At 40.7% G+C, this 23,147-nt stretch overlaps 1 protein-coding gene across 4 annotated transcripts in view; it reads left to right on the top strand.

Moving 5' to 3' along the window:
- Positions 1-17,934, top strand: part of RDX (radixin) — a 33,939-nt gene extending 16,005 nt beyond the window's left edge. For 2 of the 4 annotated variants that reach the window (XM_028726250.2, XM_028726251.2), the window contains 12 exons: positions 1,405-1,488; positions 1,862-1,957; positions 4,348-4,622; positions 5,492-5,575; positions 6,083-6,229; positions 6,510-6,606; positions 7,180-7,343; positions 8,501-8,631; positions 11,121-11,281; positions 12,165-12,257; positions 12,963-13,211; positions 15,316-17,934. In XM_028726250.2, coding sequence (XP_028582083.1) covers positions 1,405-1,488; positions 1,862-1,957; positions 4,348-4,622; positions 5,492-5,575; positions 6,083-6,229; positions 6,510-6,606; positions 7,180-7,343; positions 8,501-8,631; positions 11,121-11,281; positions 12,165-12,257; positions 12,963-13,211; positions 15,316-15,480 — 1,746 coding nt within the window. In that variant the 3' untranslated portion in view covers positions 15,481-17,934. Of the gene's footprint in view, positions 1-1,404; positions 1,489-1,861; positions 1,958-3,278; positions 3,317-4,347; positions 4,623-5,491; positions 5,576-6,082; positions 6,230-6,509; positions 6,607-7,179; positions 7,344-8,500; positions 8,632-11,120; positions 11,282-12,164; positions 12,258-12,962; positions 13,212-15,315 lie in introns of those variants that run through there. The other 2 variants (XM_028726254.2, XM_028726253.2) reach the window with 2 other exon arrangements.
- Positions 17,935-23,147: the final 5,213 nt, after the last annotated feature.

Raw genomic sequence — 23,147 nt, 5'->3', positions numbered from 1 at the left:
CCCTTCCACTGACTTTTGAATACAGCCTATGGCCTCTGATACATACAGCAAGAGGGTTGTAGTTAAAACCATGAAGGCTCTGAGGTATGCACAATAAAAGGTGTCTTTGGGTCCTGGTAGCAATACTTCTGGGTACTATAAAGTCAGCAAAAAATTCCTATGCTCCTGTCAGAATAGAACAAAATATTTATATCCTCATGACTGTTGTGAGACATTCTGTCGGGTAAGACAGTCAGCTTACAAAGCTTATTTCAAGTCTGCCAAATTAAGTATGACATATCTGTGGTTGTCACTGAAGGAAACCTATTCCGATAACAACAACTGAGAACCATATTGGAGGCTGGGCTTAAAAACTCCCAACATGTTGCCATAGTTCAAAGAGACAATGTATGTACAGTGCATGCATGCACCCTGCTAGATCATTAGAGACAAAGGCATCTAATTTACAATGGGGGCAGAACCTTGACGCTCTTTGTACAACACAAATGATCTGTTTAAGGCAAGCTTCTTTGACTTCTGCTCCTAGAAAGCAAGTCATCATTCTCAGCTAACTCTGAGGCAAGCTAATCCTGGAGTGCAGCAAACCTGGTCTGTGCCACTTCTCTCTAGTCATTTACCACTCCATTATCCTTACTATTTTATCTCAGTCACTGAATTGCCATTTTAACTAAAATGCATGGCTTGTGTATTTGCCTGTTTTTCAAGGCGTAGAATGTCCTTTTTTAAAGATATCTTTGAAATCTAAGCATCTTTTTCCAGATACTTTCTTGGGCTGCCATCTATCTCTTCAGAGATTAAAATTGGCTGTAAATCAGTCCCTCAGAACGCAAAACAGAGATATTATTCACAATTTTTAAACTCTTCCACGCATAAGATTTTGTGTTCAGTGCTTGTTGGAGTACCAGGGTTAATATCCCAAATGATATTATGATACAGCAATCTAGTTTATTGTCTACAATGAAAGCTTCTTTCAAGCTTAATTTCAGTGGTGGGAGGGTGAGCAACCTGCAGGTAGCAAGGAAGCTTTTGATGGGTACATTTGTGCCTACGAGAGCTGAGTTAGTGACTCATGCCACAGAGGGTGTTCATTGCAAATCTGAAAGAGTTGGGGCTATCCTTTAGAATGAGTTTGGATAGATCAAACAGATACAGTAAGTTTCCTGGTGACAATGGAATTTAATTGTTGCATATTAGGTTGCAATTTTTAACTCCTGGCAAAGGTCACAAAACTCTGTGTTGTTTTTAAAAAACTTTTCATTCTTACCAGTTCTTAGTTTGGTTGTTTAACTTTTTGTTTAGTTACATGGAATGTGTAAGATGTTGTGTCAGTTTATAATTTGGCACAGTAATGCTGATCAGAGCATGAAAATCTATTTAGACTTACTACCTTCTTGTTCTATGCAGATTAATGTAAGAGTCACCACAATGGATGCAGAGCTGGAGTTTGCCATCCAGCCCAACACAACAGGAAAACAGCTTTTTGATCAGGTAATCATCTTACTATGGGCTGATTCAAACATGACATAGCAAACTGTGACTTACACTTATTTTACAGCTAGTCATGGATCCTTGGCTGATAATGCTGCACCTGTAGGTGCTAGTGTCCTGGTTTAGACATGGCAGGCTTTTACAATGGGAAGTTGGGAGTCACATTTTAACCAGCACTTGCTGTTGCTATCTGCAACAAAATGGCTTACTGCTGTGGTCATTCTTGCCCTTTAAAAACCATATTGCTGTGAAGTTGGCCAGCCATTTGCTTATTTAGCTGTGGCAGAGCTTACTACCACTCTCCCCCCCCTCGTTGAAGGGTTAATCATGAAGCTTTATGTGACTAGTATTGATGTCATTCTTCTTTTTTAAGGTTGTAAAAACAGTTGGCCTACGGGAAGTCTGGTTTTTTGGACTACAGTATGTAGACAGCAAAGGATACTCAACTTGGTTGAAGTTGAACAAAAAGGTAATGTATAATTTGTTTTATTTAAAATAATTCAATTTGCAATGAAGGAATGGTAGGTGGTGTTAAAAAAGAATTCTAGTTTAGATTTCACTTTCATTTAGAATAAAGATGCATGTACGTCCTGTGATGTTAGTTGACCAATTTGACATCTTCAGTTTAGATTTATTTTTTCTATTTTTTCTTCAGTAGAATAAGGATTTTTAGTGATTGAACTGATGTACTTTGTGAAGACCATCTTACAAGTCAAGATAATCATATCAAGATTAGCTTGACTTGTAAAATGGCCTTCACAGAGTACATCAGTTCAATCACTAAAAATCCTTATTCTACTGAAGAAAAAATTGAAAGTCAGATGCCCATTTTCTTTTCTTTCTTTTTATGGTGGCCAACTATAAACTATAAAGAAGCCCTGCTCTGAACGATTCCATTTCTAAACTGATTGATCCATTTTTTTCTGTTTATATGGAGAATTTAGTTCATACTTGAAATCTTAAGAGGTTTCTGGATTTGTTTCCCATAGGGTGGTATTAATATTTGTGATGATGCACAACAGGGAATCAGTGTTAGAAACTGAGATATGAAAGCTTAGAGCTAAATGGCACCTGAAACCTAGGTTATGGACACAACAACGGAATGTCTAGGCGCACTTTTTATAACAAGAATACAAAGCTGAAAATGAATGAACTGCAGCTAAAATATTACATTCATTTTTCACATGGTCTAGTCCTTCCCCTGCCCACCCCGCTAATAATATTCTTAAGAGGGTCTCTTCACCAGTCTTCAGAGAGTAGCTGGTAGTGGGGAGGCAGGAAAAGATCCTCCTTTCCTTCTACTCTGCAGTTTTAATTTGAAATCTTAGGTGCAGTACTGTGCCCACAGCTCAGAAACAGCTTGTGCTAATGAAATTCCCTGTCACAAAATGTGCCTAGAACAATGGGAGTTTCGAACACTGCATGGAATACATTGGAAGTGGATAAGTTATAGAACCCACTTTCTTTGTCTCCTGTAGAAATGTTTTCATTCAGATCTTAGTCTTGCTGAGACTGACCCTGGGAATTTATCAGAGAGGGTGCAGCTTCACATCTGCCTGATGTGTCTCTCTGCAATCTGGAAGAGCTATGTTCTAATAAGTGTGGGATCAGTTTAATCAAATATTTCTCCCTGCAGTGAGAGGAGCTGAGGGTGGAAACAGAGTTTGGACAGGGATCTCCTGTGGGTGTGCTTGAAGCCAGGTAGAATAACGTCTGTTCAGGTTCTCTGAGTTCTTTCTACTTTGCTCTAAGGCAATAATTCTAGTTGTTTTTGTCTTTCAACTCATTAGTTCTTTTGAGGCACTTGAGATGGGGTGCAGCAAAAATGGTAAGAGAAGGGTTTGACATTCTTCTCTCATACGTTACAAATTATTCTAATGCAAACATCACTGGCTAGTGCTGACAGGATTGCAGCCCTGTGCAGGGGCTTCTGCAGGATTTTTTTTTATAGAGGGAGGGGCAAACTGGCTGGTTTCTCACAGAAAATAAGAAGAATAGCTCCAGTACATTTTATCACATGCCAGGTTCAAGTTGCTCTTTTTAAATGAAAGCAGAGAAATGTGAGGTGATAGCTCATTAGGTGTGTGTGTGGGGGGGACATTCCCCCTTGCTCCCCTCTAAAGATGTGCGCTCTACTGAGGAAAAACAGGATGGGAGGCATCCACTAGTTTGGAAGAACCCCAAAGTTTGCCATAGTTTTTTTTAAAGGAAAAGTTTGAACCGAGAACCCACTGGTTGTCTTTTTTTTGGGGGGGGGGGGTTAGTGGAATGGGAAATCCTGATGTGCTATTTATGAAAAAGCAGACCACTTGAATATATACTGCAACTATTATTCCTTTTCTTGCATTGTTATCAAACATTAGGATTTAAAAAATCTTTTTGTGCAGTTCTTGGTAAACCTCTCAGATACACACACGGAAGCTTGCCAGATATCAATTAGTGCACTTTACTTGAGAAATCTGGTGTACATGATGCTCATTAGCTCATCAATATCTGGCAATCCTGTGCAAGAGACTTTTTGCGGATAAACTTTTAAAACCACTGCTATGTTGTGTACATCTTTGAATGCAAGGTTGATTTTCCTAAATCAGCCTGCTGTGTAGGTCTTCAGAACTGAATTTGTATAATGAAAATTGGAGTAACACAGGGATACAATAAGGACTTTAAATGGCTTTATGTAGCCTCTGAAAGCTGTCATGTTTTCCTAATTCACAATTAATTATTTAGATGTCTGTGTGAATCACAAGTCCTTCAATGTTGTGCTTCCTAGAGTTGAATTACAGTATGTAACAACTGGTGACTAGATTGCTTTCCCAATACTCTCATATTCTCTTTACCCTTCTGCAAACTCCTTTTCAGGTAACACAGCAAGATGTAAGGAAAGAAAATCCTCTTCAGTTCAAATTCAGGGCAAAGTTTTTTCCTGAGGATGTGTCTGAAGAGTTGATTCAAGAAATAACCCAGAGACTGTTTTTTCTGCAAGTAAAAGAAGCCATCTTAAATGATGAAATCTATTGTCCTCCTGAAACTGCTGTTCTGCTAGCTTCTTATGCTGTTCAAGCCAAGTATGGAGATTACAATAAAGAGATACATAAGCTAGGATATTTGGCCAATGACAGACTTCTTCCCCAGCGGTAAGAAACTTATATGGTGCATCAAAAGTCTGGCAAATTCTATTGGTACAGTGTATAACTTTAATATGAAAGCTTGTCTGGTGGCCTACACCATTGGTCTTCAATTTGGAAATTTAAAAATATGCATCTCCATCCCAGAAACTGTGGGCAGTATCCAACTAACTTCTGCTACTGCAAGGAATGTTGGCTGAGCAGTGGATATTCCCCTTCTTCTCATCTCTCTGTGTGGCCTCTAAATATGTTCCTGGGGTTCTTATGACAATCCCAAGCAGATTTATGGGGTGTACAGGGAGAGGAGAGAGCAGGGAAATTCCATTGCACAGCTGAATCTCCTCACAATAGTGGAACTTGTTGCACTAGTTAGATACTACCTGATTTTCTTAACTAGCTTGACTAGTAGCATAAGTCAAAGTCCTGCCAAGCCAGTTGTCAGATGCGCAAGCCCCATTCTAGCATTCACACCTTAAGTACAGAGTTTATGATTTCTTTTGTTGTTGAAATTTGTTGGCATTTTTTAAGGAGTTGAATACAATTGGTGCTACACACATTGTTCTTGTTTACTGTTGCTGTTTATAATTAGTTTTGTTTCATTGTGGTCTTCAGTTTAGTATTTTAATTTACTTAACTGTTTTTTAATAGTTGTAAGCTTCCCTGCAGGCTGTGAATACAGGGAAAGGGAAGAGTATTGCAACATATTCGAATTTACTTCTTGTAAACTGCATAGAGGTTTTGCTACAATCAAGTGGTGTATAAATTTTGTTAAATAAAAATAAATTTAAATCTAGAAAGGTGCCGCTGATTTTAACTTTTGTGTAAAAATAAAATAAATAGTAGGGTACTCTTTTCATGATTATTCTTTATTTTGACAGCGTTTTGGAACAGCATAAATTGACAAAAGAGCAGTGGGAAGAAAGAATACAAAACTGGCATGAAGAGCACAGAGGGATGTTAAGGTAAGTTCCCTGGTATAGTTAGCCCGTTTCTTTTGAATTTAGCTTGCTTTTAATTAATTAATATATCCTACAGACAGAAGAAGTGCTGGTAACTGAAACATATTACTCCAAAGAGCTGTTTTAGCTTACTTCTGTACATAACTAGCTTAACTTTTTGCTACTTTTCCCTGCTTCTGTTCTAAATCTATCATAAAAATATAAATATAAGCACAGTGGGTCCAATCTATTATGTAGTAATCGGCCTCTGTTAGGGCTACAGTTCTATCTGCATATACTTAGGATTATGTCCCATTGAAATTGGTGGGAGATGCAAATTATAATGTATAGAATTGGGCTGTAAATCCGATTGGAATCAATGGATGAAAGTGCACAGTTAACCCACTTCAGACTTAGTTAAGGATACAATTGGTAAGATTGGGCGCATGATCCTTACTACTTCTGCCTATACAGTTACAACAGAAGTTTGCATTTTATCTGGTTTTCAATTATGTTCTTTTCATTGATCAGGGAGGATTCTATGATGGAGTACCTCAAAATTGCACAAGATTTGGAAATGTATGGAGTCAACTATTTTGAAATAAAGAACAAAAAGGGAACTGAATTATGGCTTGGTGTTGATGCTTTGGGTTTAAATATTTATGAACATGATGATAAGTAAGTAATATTAAAACTGTTTCAGTATTCCTGAAGAACTGTTCATGGATCATCCTCCTTAATAGAGTTTGATGTACATTGTTTTTAATTGTGTGCTCTTCGGAAACTGAGCTGTAGATGCTATTGTGGGTAGAGAAAAACCTGTTAAATGAGTGGTCCTGCCTGTTGGACAGAGGTAGATAAAATTGCACACTGTCCTTTCACCCTATAACTTAAGTTTGTTTTACTGTGGTTGTTCACAAAGTGTGTGTGACTAAGGATTCTTTTGTGTTTGCTAAAGGTTGACTCCCAAGATCGGCTTTCCTTGGAGTGAAATCAGAAATATTTCATTTAATGACAAAAAGTTTGTGATAAAACCCATCGACAAAAAGGCCCCTGTGAGTAAATATTTTTAATTCCTTTTTTAGACCTGAACTATCAATATAGGACACATCTGTAACCCCTTCCTCTCTAGCTCTTAACTCTCCAAAGTTTGGAGAGTAGTTTCTTGCTTAACTAATGTAATTTTTGTTAATATTTGTGTTGGAATTTCTCACTTACATTGTTTAATTGTTCGCTGTAGGGTTGGAGCTAATCCATGCCTGGAATTTTCTTTTCCCTGCCTCCAAAGTACATAACTTTCAAAATCCTGTTTCCTCTGCCAGCCTGTTACAGTCACCAAGTTCAAAGAACCTTTTAGAGTTTTTCCCTCTTTCGTTGGGATTTAATCATTCTTAATGCTTTGGTGTCAGTTCTTTCACTGATCACACCTAATTCCAAGTCATTTATTGATCGGTTCTGGAACAGCTAATGACTAGTCCCAAAGATTGCTTCATTGGAAGTGAAAGTGTTACGCTGTCTATTTAAGAAGTTAGAATCTCATTAAGAAGAAGCTAAGAGTGTCCATATTCCTAACAAGCATGTGTTCCTAGAACATAAATGGGATTTCAATAACTTAATTTTTTTATTAGGATTTTGTGTTTTATGCACCACGTCTGAGAATTAATAAGCGGATATTGGCACTGTGTATGGGAAATCACGAGCTGTACATGAGGAGGAGAAAGCCAGATACAATTGAAGTTCAACAGATGAAGGCCCAGGCTAGGGAAGAAAAACACCAAAAACAGATGGAGAGGTATGATGTTGACAACTGGGTATGAACAGTAGTTGGAATTCTTTTGTCATTCATAACTTCAGACAGACAAACAAAAACACTCTAGCACATGTGACCTAGAGGCAGACTTAAGGAGGAAAAAATATTAAGTTCTATTTTTGCCCTCATGGACAGAATTCTCTAAAAACAGATATTACTCCTATTAAATCAGTGCCAGTAGTGGAAACTGTTGTTGTCTTGGTATCGTACTTTACACATGGATGCACACCAGTTCTAAGCAATGACAAATTGGTTTCATGAATTATATAGAGAGAAAGAAAGGGTGTTTGTCAAAACCCCTGGTTTTCTTTAGCCCTGGGTAGTGTCTAGGAAAGCTCATGTCCTTATCCAGCTTTGTGTCACAATTGGATTTGTCCTCCAGCAAAGTTCACTGACAGCAGGCTGCCTGCTTAATTGGACTCTGCTAGAGTACAGATGCTTTGGGGAAAAACAAGCAGCATGTACTGGCATGTTTACCGCATGTTTCCACAGTGATTTCAGAAGATTTGCACTAAGTAAACTAAATAGTAACACTGCAGCTGCTGTTAGTGAATGCAGACAAATATGTAATTGCCACTTGGATGTTACCATGAGTTAGCTACTATATACTGCCAGTGTGCAAAGAGTCTAGGTAGAGGTGAGGAGCAGATACTTAAGCGTCACAGTTTTGGGTCACTTTGTTTGTTGTCTTTTAAATTGTTTTGTGAAGTACCTAATATTGTGTTATCCTATGGGTTACTACCTGATAGATTGAAGTTTTGTAGGTACTTGATTGATGTGTAGAACATAAGCACCCTGGTGGATCAGACCAATGACTCCTCTAGTCCAGCATTATGTACTCACAGTGGCCAACCAGAGGTCTCCCAGAGGTCTCCCAGGTTTGCCTATTTTGTTTCATTCCAGCTTTCACCTTGTTTTTTTTAGACACTTAGGATACAACTTTGAGATCATCTGCCAGAACAAACCTTTTATTTTTATTATTGCTGCAGGGCTTCCACCTAGCATATCATGTTGTGACTTGTATTGTGAGAATAAATTTGGCATGTTTGGGTAAATGGATTTTGATGGATGCGCTGTAAACTCAGAATGAAAATCACTTGCTCCTCTGCTATGTTGATGTTGGCATTTATTTAATTTAGGGCACAACTAGAAAATGAGAAAAGGAAAAGGGAAATAGCAGAAAAAGAGAAGGAAAGAATAGAGCGTGAAAAGGAAGAGTTGATGGAACGGCTAAGACAAATTGAAGAACAGACGATGAAGGCCCAAAAAGGTGAGCATGTTCATCACATCTATTTCCTTCAATAAATATTAAGTTTGTGTGTCTGTTAGGTTTATTATGTTACATTGCTTATTACATCATGTAAGGAAGTTAGCAGCTAGCTTAACAATACACTAATTTAACTTGCATCATATTTTAAACTAGAGGCAACTCTCAAAATACGTGATTTTATGAAGCCAAAACCATGTATAGTCAAGACACATTGGGTTCAGTGGCGGGTGGGATTGCCAAAGTCTTTTTCCCCCTGAATGTCTGCCCCCCCCAAAAAAAAACCATTGGCAAGCACATAAAACTGAATGCATGCAACTTAAGTGAACGTAAGTTGTGAGTTACCTGTACATTGTTGTGTCCCTTTTTCCTTTGGTTCCTTTTTGCTTGAGTGCAGTTTATGGACAGTGGCACACAGACCTTATGTGACATTGTGAAGAGTACAAATTTGCAGTGTCTAAACCTTATTGCGGACCGTCACTTTATAAGAAATACCAGCTTAGATTAAAATCAAATTCAGTTATGTAGTGGTAAATCATTTATATTCTGCCACTAGGTGTGCAGTAAGCTTTAGTTTCAGAACTAGCTGTTGGCTCTGTCAGGAAAAACAGATAAAGGAAATGAAGGGAAGAAGCATGCAAAAAATGTAATAGATATAAACCCACTTCCATAGTGAGGTGTTCTATTTTACAGTCTGCTAGAAAAGTACAGTTAAATTGGATTTACTTCAGACGTGTTTCTGCTCTTTAAGGTTAAAGTCTTTATATCATTAAACATAATAGCTTTTGCAGGATTTTGCATAGATTTCTCTAGCGCAGCCAATTACTCTTTTTGTGCTTCACTTTCTGAATCATAGCACAGCTATTGAATGGAGTGACTTCTTGCAGTTCCTAACATTTTAATGTTCTTTCATCTCTTTTAATAGTTTGCATTAAGACACTGAAGGCAGTAATTCCCACACTGGGTGCTCTGTGAGAACTGCAGTGTGCTGCAACAAATAAATGATGTAGTGAATGCACCTGGGAACCCAAAGAACTCACCCACAAAAGCCAAATGCATACTATGGAAGTGCCCAAACGATGTCAGGGAGGGAATCTGAGTGCCTAAGGCTTATACTTTGCACAGTGCAAGTCAGAATACTTGGGAAGATTACAAAAACCTAAGTCTCCCAAAAAAATGTAAATGAGAAAAATGTCAAATATCGTAAAGCTTTTTTCCAGAAGCATGTGCAAATCTAGGGCCTTTAAAATTAGACACAGACGCCTGAGAATGGGAACTTTTTTCACGCCAGACTAACTGTTCATTTAGCCTAGTACTGCGTATTTTGACTGATAATGGCACTCCAACATCCCAGAAAGAGGGCTTATCATCTGTTTCATTTGCCTGGGATTGACCCAGGGGCCTTCTTGTGTGCAAAGCATGTTCTCTGAGCTTTCGTCCTTACTGCTATGGTTTGTGTGCCTACTGAGCTATCACAGCTGCCATGTATTTGGGAAACTGGCTTGCATTTGAGCTTTCTTTGGCTTTTATACCTGATGCTTTTATAATTCCTCCTGAGAAAAATGTGAACAGTTTTGACGGTTAGTGGATTTGTATGAGAGCCAGTTCTTTTTGCAGTCTGGGCAGTAAAGTATTGCTCTGTTCTCTTGAATATCTATAAAAGAAATTAAGTGAAATGCGTCCTTTTGCATCCTTTCACAAGAGTAAGTTCCTGCCAACATGGTCAAGTGGAGAAAACATTGGAATATTCCATTACAGTGGTACCTCCAGTTGCGGACAGGATCCGTTCCGGAGCTCCGGTCGGGTACCGAGGTTTCTGCAACCGGAGATGCCGCTTCTGCACATGCTCACAGTGTGTAGAGCGCTTCTGCCCATGTACGCGCGGTGAAACCTGGAAAAATACTTCCGGGTTTGCCATGTACGTATCCTGAAGGATACGTAACCGGAAGTAGAGGTACCACTGTACAATGTAAAATTGACAGATTATAATCTCATGTGTTGGATGGCCATCTCACATGTATGTTTTAGTTGAGATTCCTGCATTGCAGGGGGTTGGGTACCTTCCAACTTTACAATTCGATGATTCTATAATTCTGTGTATGAGTTGCAGTGTAAAACAAGTTGGAAGACATGTAATCCTAGGTCTGTTGAACTTGGCATAAATTAGGATTGAACTCCCCTCTCCATTGGTTTATGGCTGGGAAATTCATTCCTGCTTGGTTACTACCTCCACCAAACTCTGCTGCGAACTGCCTCTCAGAGCTGATCCATGGGGTTTTAGATGAAGATCTGCCCACTGGGTCAAAAAGGTTTCCCACCCTTGTCCTAGGCAATCTCCATTGAAAGCAATTGAGACCTTCTGTTCTTGTTCTTAAGAAAAATAACAGAGAACTCTTTAATATTCAGTGTTGGAAATATTTAGTTTTATTGACTTGGTGTAACACAGTCTGACTGCCTTTTATTTATCTGATCTTTTCTAAACTTCTGCATAGAATTGGAAGAACAGACGAGACGAGCCCTAGAGCTGGATCAGGAGAGGAAGAAAGCAAAAGAGGAAGCAGAGCGCCTGGAAAAGGATCGGAGAGCTGCAGAAGAGGCAAAAGCTGCTCTGGCGAAACAGGCTGCTGACCAAATGAAAAATCAGGAGCAGCTGGTAAGACGTTACATGTGCCTGATTATGTTAGGATGTATTGTTTTCAAGGAGTTTGTTAAAATTCTGGCATCCAAAGAGGAAACGGTATTAAGAAAACCATGCAGGTTCATAATTGCATGATGTCATCTAAGTACAAAAAAGGTAGATGCACGTACTTTCTCTCCCCGTATAGCTATGTACTGTGCTGTGGGGAGAGAAAGGTGTATGTTGCATTTTGAGTCAACAATCCACTAGGTTGCATCCAAACCAAAGCACACATAACAGGGCAGGTAGAAGCTGACTTCTCTCCACTCACCAAGGTTGCCTCTCTCATTTTGGGGATCCTCTCAACCCTTCTTGCTATAGCCCATCACTTTTGGCAAAGTACCCCGACCTTAGGGGAACCTCTCCAACCAGGTTGTGGGGGGTGGACTGAGGAAGTCTGTTTCCACCAACTCCATTACATGTCTCTGGATCCATTCTACCATCTTGTTAATATTAAGTTCAGATATTCCTTAAACCACCACCATTCAAATGGTGGCACTATCCTTATGAAATACTTTCTCCAAAGGATGCCCTCATGACTATTTTTCCCCCAAGTTTTGGAGTCACATGATAACCAGGCTCATTTTTTAAAATTTATTTTTATTATATTGCTCTTGGGGAATTAACTGGTCAGTATTAAGGGAATATTAAGTGGCTTGGTTAATAAGAAAATAACCAAACCACCAAAGTGGTTTGGTTATTTTCTTATTTGTCTAGCTATTTTAGTTTTGAACGGTTGCCTGTTCATTATACAAAGCTTATGAAAAGGTGACTAAGATTTCTTTACAGCTTCATCTTTAATGCAGACCAATACATGATGTTGCCTTAGAGCTAATAACTTTTTCATCTTACTTCCTAGGCGGCAGAACTTGCGGAATTCACTGCTAAGATTGCACTTTTGGAGGAGGCCAAGAAGAAGAAAGAAGAAGAAGCTTCAGAATGGCAGCACAAAGTAATTATTTTTAATGTATTAAAGCTGGGATTTGTGAATGGGCAAAGCATTCTGAACTGCATGCCAGAGCTGAGAACAAGGCATTTCCCAGCATCGGGTGCCAAATTCTCTGCTGGAAAATGCTTTTTAAAATCTTCTGCATGCTTACAATACTCCTTGCCCCAGTGTGAGATGAGAGCAATACTTGGACTCACATATGTCCTGTGCTTTCTACTTATCTCTGGCTAGAAGGCAGATTGACTTGATGGAATATAGATTCATCCAACCCCAGGAGGTAAACAAATGTCTTCATGAGCTTATCTGTACCTACTTCTTATGCTTTTCTGAAATCTCATCCTAAATAGGTATCCTACTTTTCTCCTAGAGACAGGGAAAGCTGTTAAGAGTCTTCTGAAAATGCTGTTTGGGTTAATCATTTTAATGAATACTTGGGGTCTAGGGATGTATCACAGTTCCTTTATATTAGTTGACAGCAGCTGACTTGGTATTCAGAAAGGTGTGCGGAGCTGCTTGAGTTGACTTCTGGTCCTCTCTTGAGACTTTCAAAGTAATTTTAAGCATATATTCTGTGGCCTGTAAACATGTTAAAGGAATGACAGGCTAAGTTGGTTCAATCTCATTGACACCAATCTCATTAAAGTATAAGGCTGGGAGATTTTGGTTGTTTGCGGAGCGTGTTGACTAATCCTCATGACTACCTTTTAGGCCTTTGCAGCCCAAGAAGATCTGGAGAAGACCAAAGAAGAGCTGAAGACTGTGATGTCTGCTCCTCCTCCGCCACCTCCTCCGCCTCCCCCTGTAATTCCTCCCACGGAAAATGAACATGATGAACAGGATGAGAATAATGCAGAGGCCAGTGCTGAATTGGCTTCTGATGGCGTTGTGAATCACAGGAGTGAGGAAGAGCGTGTAACAGAAACGCAGAAGAATGAACGTGTAAAGAAACAGCTCCAGGTAATGAAGAATTACAGAGGCATATAACATAGGCCACAAACCAAAAAGCTCTCTGCTGGTTTCAGCATGCTCAGCCTTGCTTTGCACTGTTGTTGTTGTTTAGTCGTTTAGTCGTGTCCGACTCTTCGTGACCCCATGGACCAGAGCACGCCAGGCACTCCTGTCCTCCACTACCTCCCGCAGTTTGGTCAAACTCATGATGGTAACCTCAAAAACACTATCCAACCATCTCGTCCTCTGTTGCCCCCTTCTCCTTGTGCCCTCCATCTTTCCCAGCATCAGTGTATTCTCCAGGGAGTCTTCTCTTCTCATGAGGTGGCCAAACTATTGGAGCCTCAGCTTCACGATCTGTCCTTCCAGTGAGCACTCAGGGCTGATTTCCTTAAGAATGGATGCGTTTGATCTTCTTGCAGTCCATGGGACTCTCAAGAGTCTTCTCCAGCACCATAATTCAAAAGCATCAATTCTTCGGCGATCAGCCTTCTTTATGGTCCAGCTCTCACTTCCATACATCACTACTGGGAAAACCGTGGCTTTAACTATACGGACCTTTGTTGGCAAGGTGATGTCTCTGCTTTTTAAGATGCTGTCTAGGCCTGTCATTGCCCTTCTCCCAAGAAGCAGGCGTCTTTTAATTTCGTGGCTGCTGTCACCATCTGCAGTGATCATGGAGCCCAAGAAAGTAAAATCTCTCACTGCCTCCATTTCTTCCCCTTCTATTTGTCTATTTGCTTTGCACTGTATTCTATTTGCTTTGCACTGTAGTCCCCTGCAAAGCCTTTGAAATGACTCCCTATCGATCCCATCTTGGTGTGGGTGTGAGGGGACGTTCCTGCTCAACTTGCAGAGGAAGCCATTTGCTTCAGTGGGCCCTGGGCACAGTACATACTGCTTTGCAAAAATTCATAATATATCCCTCCACACATCTAGACATTCTCCTTCTGATTAAAAGAAACATATTTTTGTGATGTGGCCTGTATTTTGGAAAATGCAGTCGGGAGAACAGTGTCGTTCAGTTTGTCTCTTGTGCTGCTTTACAAATTTTGTTTTGGAACTAGGTACTGCAGCCCCATGTGAAAATAACAAAATGCTCATAATGCCCAACACAAGCAAGTTCCTTTATATGCAAATTCATACCACAGAGCGCAAATGTTGCTTTTATTCTCTTTGGATTTTGAGCATTAAGCTAGTTAACACAGCCTTTTGAAAGCTAAGATCAGATTCCATCTTAATTGAAGCTCTTGGAGGGGGCCATTCTGCTGAGCTTCCTTTCCGGCGGCCTTTAGGCCCCTTTAATAATGCATGAAGAGACACCATTTACTTTGGAAGGCAATCAGAACCAGTAAGTGAGTTTCCTGGCAATGCTGTTGTACAGATCATCATTCTGAAGGATAAATCCATACAATACAGAAGCAGATGATTCCTTCATCTGATAGGTAAATCTAAGTTAGTTTAGTAGAGCATGATGGGTAGTCAACTAAGGTGTCCCATCAGAGCAAGAATTTCTACTTCTGTAACAAGACTCCCCCCCCCCTTTGCAGTCTCCCTTCCCAAATTTGTGCCAGAGGATATGGGGAACTTCTAGAACAGATTTTGGGACACACAGGAGGATGGGGGGGATGCTTTGTTGTGCAAGTAGAAATCCTTGCACGAACAGAATGTTCACTAAACCAAATGTAATTAAAAAAATTAAAAAAAAGCTTAACCTGCCTATGTTTTGCTGTATCATAGGTTGGCCTGAGCGGTGAATCTGGCAAACAGTGAACAAAAGTTAATACAATATGTCTGCTTCTCTGTACCACGTTATGTCCCCTTCTGTTGCAATTCTTTCTAAGAATATGTGATTGAGGAGCTATACATGAGAAACTGATAACTGTTCTCCAGAAAAAAATATTCCAAACCTTGTTTTAAGTTGAATTTAATGAAAATAGTCCACTAAAGGAACAAGAATATATCATCTCCTCTTTTGCACATGTATACCCCTTTGTTTTATGTATGTATACATTCTGGCTGTTTGGTTGGAAGATTAATCCTGTACCGCAAACGAAATGTCGAACTTGACAGAACTGGCAGTGTTTAAATCGGCAATCCTTTTGTTCAACAGGCCCTGAGTTCTGAGCTGGCCCAAGCCAGAGACGACACCAAGAAGACCCAGAACGATGTCCTTCATGCGGAGAACGTTAAAGCCGGCCGCGATAAATACAAGACACTTCGACAGATCCGGCAAGGCAATACGAAGCAGCGCATTGATGAATTTGAAGCAATGTGAGAGCTGTTACTTTGCATATATGTTCTTCATTAAGCTTGAACCACCAGCAGAGAAATGCAGGCCTTTCTGAAAGGAACACACCCCACCTTGCCAAAGCATTTATACCAGTTTGTGGTTAAAACTCATTTCATGAAAGCCGTTCAACAATAAGGCAGCCTGTCCGCTCTGGCTCTCTGGGAGAGGTGGTGGTCACATCTCCATGATCTCATATCACGTGTTTTTTTTTATTCTTGGTCCTCTGGAGGAGTAGCACCATCTTACTCTGACAAAGCTGTTAACCTAAACAGGAATGATTTGAAAGAACACTAGCTTTTACCTTATAACTGGCCACAGTTTTTGGCATGGGTGCACTTTGGATTTTTCTTTTCTTTTTTCATTTTAGTGAATTTGCAAGAACTTGCTTAATTTATCAGGGGTTACGGGGTGTTGTTTTTCTTCTGTTAGGTGGAGTTCTTTGGTGTTTCACGTCCTGTCATCATTGATGGTTTTCTTTGCCTGCCTGTTCACAAAGGTCTAGATGGCAGGTAGCTGTTCCAGCATACCTTTTTCCCCCCTTAAAAAAAAAAGTGGAACATTAACCTGTAGAAAGTCTTTTGCTTATAGGTCTGTTTTGCTGAAGTCTTCAGTTCTTCAGATAAAAGTAGGAAAATGAGACACTCTTTAAGACAGGGATAGGTAACCTTTGGCCCTCCAGATGAACTACAACTCTCATCAGCCCCAGCAAGCATGGCTAGGAAAGATGGGAGCTGCCTGGTTCAATAACATCTGGAGGGCTCCGGTCCCCCGCCCCTGCTCTGGCTTCTCCTTGCATTTTGTAAGCTGTCATATGAATTGCAATGTGGGAAACCTGGACCTTTCTGGCAAGGGAGCATATGAAAACATCAGTCCCATGGAGGGGACACTAGCCTACCTCACTACGATATGCATGATGACTGGTCTTTCAAACACCATATAGAAACGCAAACTGCATTATGCTAGGTTTCTGCATAGCTAAACACTACACAAATCTAGGAGCCTTTACTCTTTAAATATTTTGTTCTATTGCAGCATAGATTTGTAGTATTCAAACAGTGTTCAGCTGCCTTTTTGTTGAGTAAAATTCTGCACCATGTATCTTCCATTTTTTAAAAAATGTAACCTGGAACTGGTATATGATCCACTGAGAGGGTGTGAAACATTTGAGCATGTTTTCTGGGTCTTGGGTTCCTTTGTACTAAATTAACGTTGCTCTGAGGCTCATTTCTTAATGAAGCCTGCATAAAACAATGCTGCCTTGTACTTGCTTTGAGGGCCCACTTACACATCAAGGTTGTTCCTTCCATGATAACTGAAGATGCAAGGGAATTGCGCGCGCACACACACACACACACACACATATATATATATATATATGCGCTTTTCAGGGAGTCCAGTTACAGGAATTGTGGCAGAACAGGGGCAAATGAGTTCTATGAACAAACATTTAGGCTGAAGTTCAGCATACAGTCAGGGAATATTGAATGTATGTTTAGAACTATTGCTGAATCACCCTTATCTAATGCTCTTTGGGATGATTAGTTGGCATGTTGACTTTTGAGGACCATGTTTATGAATGAAATTACGCACCATTTTTATAACTCTTTAATTAGTAGTTGGGAGAAAGCCCTGCTTTCCCTGAGGATGGTTCAGCTAACCTTTTGGTATTATGCACTCAAAATTTACACTTCCCTATTTAAAATTGCCATTTTATTAAATATCCTTTAATAAGGATTCCTTATTGAACCTTCTTGAGGGTTGTCCCCCACCCCACCCTTAAATTTAAGGGAGATCTTGGAGAGAGGACATCATGAAAGGAACACAGAGACACTGGTAGCTGATTTTCCTTGCACGGGTGTGCAAAAGCTGTGCACATGCTCAAATGTTTGCCCTGGGCACTTTTGCTTGCAGTCAGAGAAATTGGGCAGATGCCTTGCACATTTTCATGCAGCAAATCATGAGACCTATATGTCCAAAGTGTTCAAAATATTTTGCCATAGCAAATGGAATGCAGTGTATGGCTCTTCCCTGAAATGTGTGTTCGTGCATTGACAATGCCAGACTATCAGTGTAAGGGGGGGAAATACGAGTTAGATTTGCTGTTCATAATATACAATGTATAGATTAGAGTTTAAAATGGATCTAATCCATATATATAAAACTGTGTGACTTTTTTCTAAGCAACCAGGAATTAACATCTGTAATGAGGTTTTTCACTGTGAACAAAGTGATGGTGATGGTTGTCACCAACTGTTGAGGAAACACATATTGATGCAGAGGCATTAAGAAAATAACTTGGTGAAGGAATTTTCAACACGCTTCCCCTCTTCTTCCCCTCCCCTTCTTAGCATCTTTTGTGTTGTAAAATTAAGCTACAGTTAATAACACCTATTATTTTGGATAACATTCATTGGCTAACAATAAAGAGACTACAGTTCATTCTTCTGAGATCCATTGTTGTTATTTAATCTCATCTTTCCCGAGCAAAATTGTTCGGTTTTGCTGAAAAAAAAACAAATCACAATTTGCTTAAGACTAGTGAATGGATGTCTGGAACACAGATGACAAATCTTATAATGGGAATTATTTAAAATGTAAGCAGAAATGACACTCCTATGGAGGGAGGGGGCACTAACTGCTCACTACAGATTGAAGGAAAAAGGGTGATTGCAGGTTCAAAAAAGAGGAATCACTGGCACAGAATTGCTGTTGAGGACAAAGAGCTTATTTAGGCAACAGGTGCTCATATGACAAAGATTGAGGTTTTTTCCTAGATGTATGCTCCAGCTTTGTGACATGGAGTTGCATGAGTAGCGTAAGATCTCACAGCTAGCATCACACACAGATTTGAGAGGGAGCTCATTGGAATATCATTGACTTAATGTTGCATATAAAATGGGACTTCACTTGTTCGTTGTTTTTTTAAGCTGTGTAATTTGAGAAATCAAGAATGCCCAAAATATTTTTTCCTTTTTCCTTTTCACATATGCAAGCCGGTCTGGAACATAGGAAGTTGCCTTCTACTTACTCTGACCATTGGTCCATCCTGCTCAGTATTTTCTACACTGGCTTTGCAGAGCACTGTCCTAGTTGCAGAGCACTGTCCTAGTTGGAGATTGAACTTGGAACCTTCTGCATGCAAAGCAGATGCTCTATCACTGATCCGTGTCCTGTCTCATGCTCGTCTGTTTTGTAATACATCAACAATTCTCAAGTCCTTGCAGTCCGAGTGCACAAATTAAAGCTGTTCACCATAGTTGTGACTTAATTCTGTTCCCCAGGTAGTGGGCAGGAGGACTCCAAAATAGGACTTTTCCACTGCCTAGGAGATGCAGGGGGAGCACAGGATGTAAAGCTGAATACTAGGAAGTTCCCTAAGGCTGCTCCAGTCCTGTCCTCCCCCCTGCTTATTTGCAGAACAAGCAGTCCATTTGGCTGTCCTGCACTGATCACTGAGCTAGCCAAGGCATTGGCTTTTATAGCTGAGACTCATCTTGGATTCACTGCCAGGGCCCCAGCTGGTGGCCAGCAGTAGCAAGGCAACTATTTGGCTCAGCCATTGGACAAGAGAGAAGAAATAAATGAGGCTGAAGATAATGATGATGATGATGGAGGTTGTAGCACTAGACTAGGTTTTCCACAGGCCGTCTTCAAACAGAAAATCACTACACATACAAAACAGGCATGCATACATTTCTATGGCCCTTTGTGCAATGTATTTGTTGTTTATCATTGTGGACTGTTGTGTGTAGGTTTTCGTTGTTCAGATCCTGGCTCGTCAACCATACACTGCATTTCACACACGTTTTCCACCTAGTGGGATAAGATGCATGTTCTCTGCCCCCCTTTCCTCGCCGAAATAGAATCAAGGTAAGGCTGAAGAAATGTCCAATGTATATTTTATGTTCCCTTCCTTTGGGCGGAATAAATATTCTGAATCCACTAGGCTCTTTCCTACTGTTTATATTTTGAGGTGGAAAAGTCACATTAAGATGACTTCTCCCACTATTCCCAGGGGGAAGCAAAAAAAGAGGGCGGGCAATGTCAATTCATTACCAGGAAAAGACAAGAGGTGAAAAAAATTGATTTATTCATAAAACAATGCTGATTTTCTGTTTTGCCTGGTGTGTGCAGTTGGTTACTCGTAGTTGCTTTGCTGGACAGGGATATGCAAAATAACCTGTGGGCAAAGCATACATCCCACTCCATTTTCAGTCCTGCTGGCTCTGTGTTGGACCTCTGCTCTGTTTTCCTTTGGGGGCCATTTCTTGCAGTGTGGATGTGCTTTCACAAAGCCCCTTGCCTTATTGAAAGCAGCAGGGCTCGGCTTTGTCTGCAGTGCACCCCTTCTATTTCCATAATGATGCCCACCCCATGCATCATTTGTCTTCTTTTCTTTTCTTTTTTGGCCATCGTACAGAGACGCACCTGCTTTTCAGTCCACAGGATGCCTTGTTGTAACACTCGGCATCCATTACATCAGTTTTAAGCCCTCAACATATAGCAGGTCTTTCGGGAGAGAGACATTAAAGTGAAGCAGCAATATGCAGCTCTCTATGCGTAATATAAATATAACCATGCTTTCCACCTATTAAAGTATGCACAGTCTAACTTCTGTGCTAGCAGTGTTTCCATACAGCTGCTACAGTGTTTAAGAGGAAACGCAGCAAACGATAACCAGCAGATATTCAGCCCCACCACTAAGGAGGAAAAATCCTTTTCACATTCAGGTGGTCTCCAATGTGTTGCTTCCACGTGCCAGGATACTAGTGTTAAGAGACTGTGGCTCTTCAAAATGCCGTTTTAAAATCACTTTTCATAGGGCCTTTAGGAAAGCAGACGTGTTCTTATAGAGCTGTGTCCAAGAGATATTGTGCAGGCAAAATGGAGCTCTGGACAGGGCATAGCGATCAGTGCATTGGTATGACTGATAGGGTGCTGATGTCATGAACTAGCACCAGAAGTGGTATATCTTGGTGCCCCTTTACCAGCCAATTGCTGCCATCAACAGAAACAGCAGAGCTTTTGAGAAACGGGGCAGAGTCAACAATGATCTGATTGTCAAACTGAACTTTTTTTAGGCAATAAGGAAAGTGGAAAACAAAAGGGTGAGTACTAAAAGAATAATTATGGAAGGCCTCAAAACTTACCAGTGGATATTTCCAAGACTCTGTCATATTTAGCTTTTTGCCTGCCCATAGCTCGATCAGTGTTTTTGTTGCATTTATAAGGTTCGAGGTTCAATCTGAGTTCTGCCTTTAAAAAAAAAGGGTTTTGAAAACTGGAAAATACCCTGAATAACCACTGTCAGCATACCAAACTGCTAGCTAACCTTCAAGGCACTTCACTTTAAATATTTGGCAAGGACAGTCAACTGTTGGTTTGTGTGCTAGTATAGCACCCTATTCAGGTTTTCCAAAAACTTTTGGAGGGGGTCCAGGGCTGTAGGTGCCCACCCCACCCCCAAATCCCCACTGGCTCTGCTGCCAACTGTTGCACATTGAGGTCAAAGTGGTTGGTCTTTGAGCGTGTTTAGACTCCTCTGCAACAGAGTTTTCTGCACCACTGGGGCCCTGATCTCCGGGAGGCTTCTAAGGGCATTTTCCCGAATGCTTGAAGAATCCCCTTTGAGACCTTTGGATTCAACTCACAAAGGTTAGAGGTGAAGCTGGTGCATCCTTTGAACATGTGAGTAGGGCTTATGGTAGCTCCTTGCGCTCACTAGGCTAGTCAAAGCATAGGAGAGCCTTCCAAAAGTCACACTTTTATTGTTAGTAGTATTGCTGATGTTTGGCTGCATGCCAAGTCAATGCACATTTTAGCTGGAATGCAGTGTCAATTTGTGAGCTCTGACACCCTCTTGATTTCAACGGGACACCCAAGTGCATGCAGAGTTGCCACTGCTGCCAGATAGGTCTCACAGTCTAAACTTCTTCACTCTTCTTCTGAAAAGCAAAATTTGAATTTCTTTTGGAAACAACCCCTCTCTTTTCATTCTAGGCGCTTCTGCAGCTATAATTGTGGTGGGTGTGGCTCTTTTCTGTTTCCTTATTAAATCTGCTTGGTTTTTCTTCTGTGTCTTTGTGCAGGTTACAAAAGTACGATCTCTTGCAACCCTTAGGATAGAAACTTATTCAGGAACAGCTGAAGAACCGGAGGTCTATCCAGGCCTGCCTCTGTTATTTGGGAAAGTTTACAATCCTTTAAACACACAAGAGGTGCAAAGTATATGTCAACTTTCTTGACGGAGAGCAACTCATGCTTTGGAGATCTCTTGGTTCAGTTCTCGTAACTGGTTTTTTTCCTAAGCGTTGGATTGGGGGCTTGTTTCCCCCCCCCCCCCCCCAAAATATGGCTGTGACTATTTCCTCAAAGGCCGAAGAATCAGAACCTTTGTTTACTATGCAGCTATAATGGAAATCAATATAGCAGGCGGCAAACTGTTCTTTAAAAGTGGGATCTTTTAAATATTCTCTGCATGAACCCTGGCAGAATCAGAAATGTAAAAGTAACTGCTGTTTCTCTTGCCTTTACATTATTCATTTTTACACATTTTATATTAAGCCTTGATGGCATATAAAAACCTAAATCAACATAATTTGTCACAGGCAAAGGAATTTTTTCAGAGTTTTCCTCTTAAGGTGCTACAGCCGATTGATTCCCTGCCTCACTATCGCTCAAATGGGCATTACATGCATATATTGCAAATTGTCTCTACCTATGTACTTGAATAAATGCATCTTTGATGCTTGTGTGCCTGCTTGGTGACTTTAATTCTTCCTTATCTGTAGCTGTTGTGCCAGGAGTGGGAAACCTACAGCCCTTCAGATGTTGTACCCCAACTCCCACCGGTCCTAGCCAGGGATGTGGGGTTCGTTCATCAACATTGAGAGGGCCCCACGTGACCCATTCCTGTTACGCAGTTGCTGGAAACCTTGCTGTGTATAATTGTCCAAACCTCAGCAAGCGACAAGAGGCAAGGAGATGACTCAGCTTGTAACATTCACTTTCGGCCTCTGCTTGTGAATGGTCTGCCCCTACGCGAAGGAGTACAATTACATGAGAGCCAGAGCGGTGCAGCAGCGTACAGATTGGAATGGCTTTTTGAGCAGAAATCTCTGGCCTGCCAATCTCCAGGGAGTGAATCATTTGTCTTCAGCTTTGTTTCCTCCAATATGAATACCTCGGCATCCTTCAGGCAAGCCAGAGGCACAGCCACAGTGCTAGAATATATTCCAGCCACACAAAAACATTGGGTGGCCGGCAGGGTGTGTGTGTGTGTGTGTGTGTGTGTGTGTGTGTGTGTGTGTGTGTGTGTGAAGGAGCAAGGCTGCAGAGGATGTAGGGAGAATCCTGAGGCCACTGGGCCTCAGATTCCTCACCCCTGCTGAGGAAAAAGCATAGCTTGCTCCAAGGTCACACAATGAGTCCATGATATAGTGCACTTCATATATGTCAGCAGCACACAAGAATGAAAAAGTGATTTCTCTAGCCTAAGGTGCTCATATAGGATATCCTACTGCATAGTTCACCTCTCATTTGAAATGCCAGGATATACTTTTTGCTACTAAAGAAGGGGTGGGGAGAGGCTGAGTGAAAGTGTCAAAGAATTTGACCTTAAAATGATCCAACTTTCTACTAATATCATGCAA

The sequence above is a fragment of the Podarcis muralis genome, chromosome 4 (assembly GCF_964188315.1).
Source record: "Podarcis muralis chromosome 4, rPodMur119.hap1.1, whole genome shotgun sequence".
Taxonomy (NCBI): domain Eukaryota; kingdom Metazoa; phylum Chordata; class Lepidosauria; order Squamata; family Lacertidae; genus Podarcis; species Podarcis muralis.
This window is presented reverse-complemented; position numbering and strand designations above follow the sequence as displayed.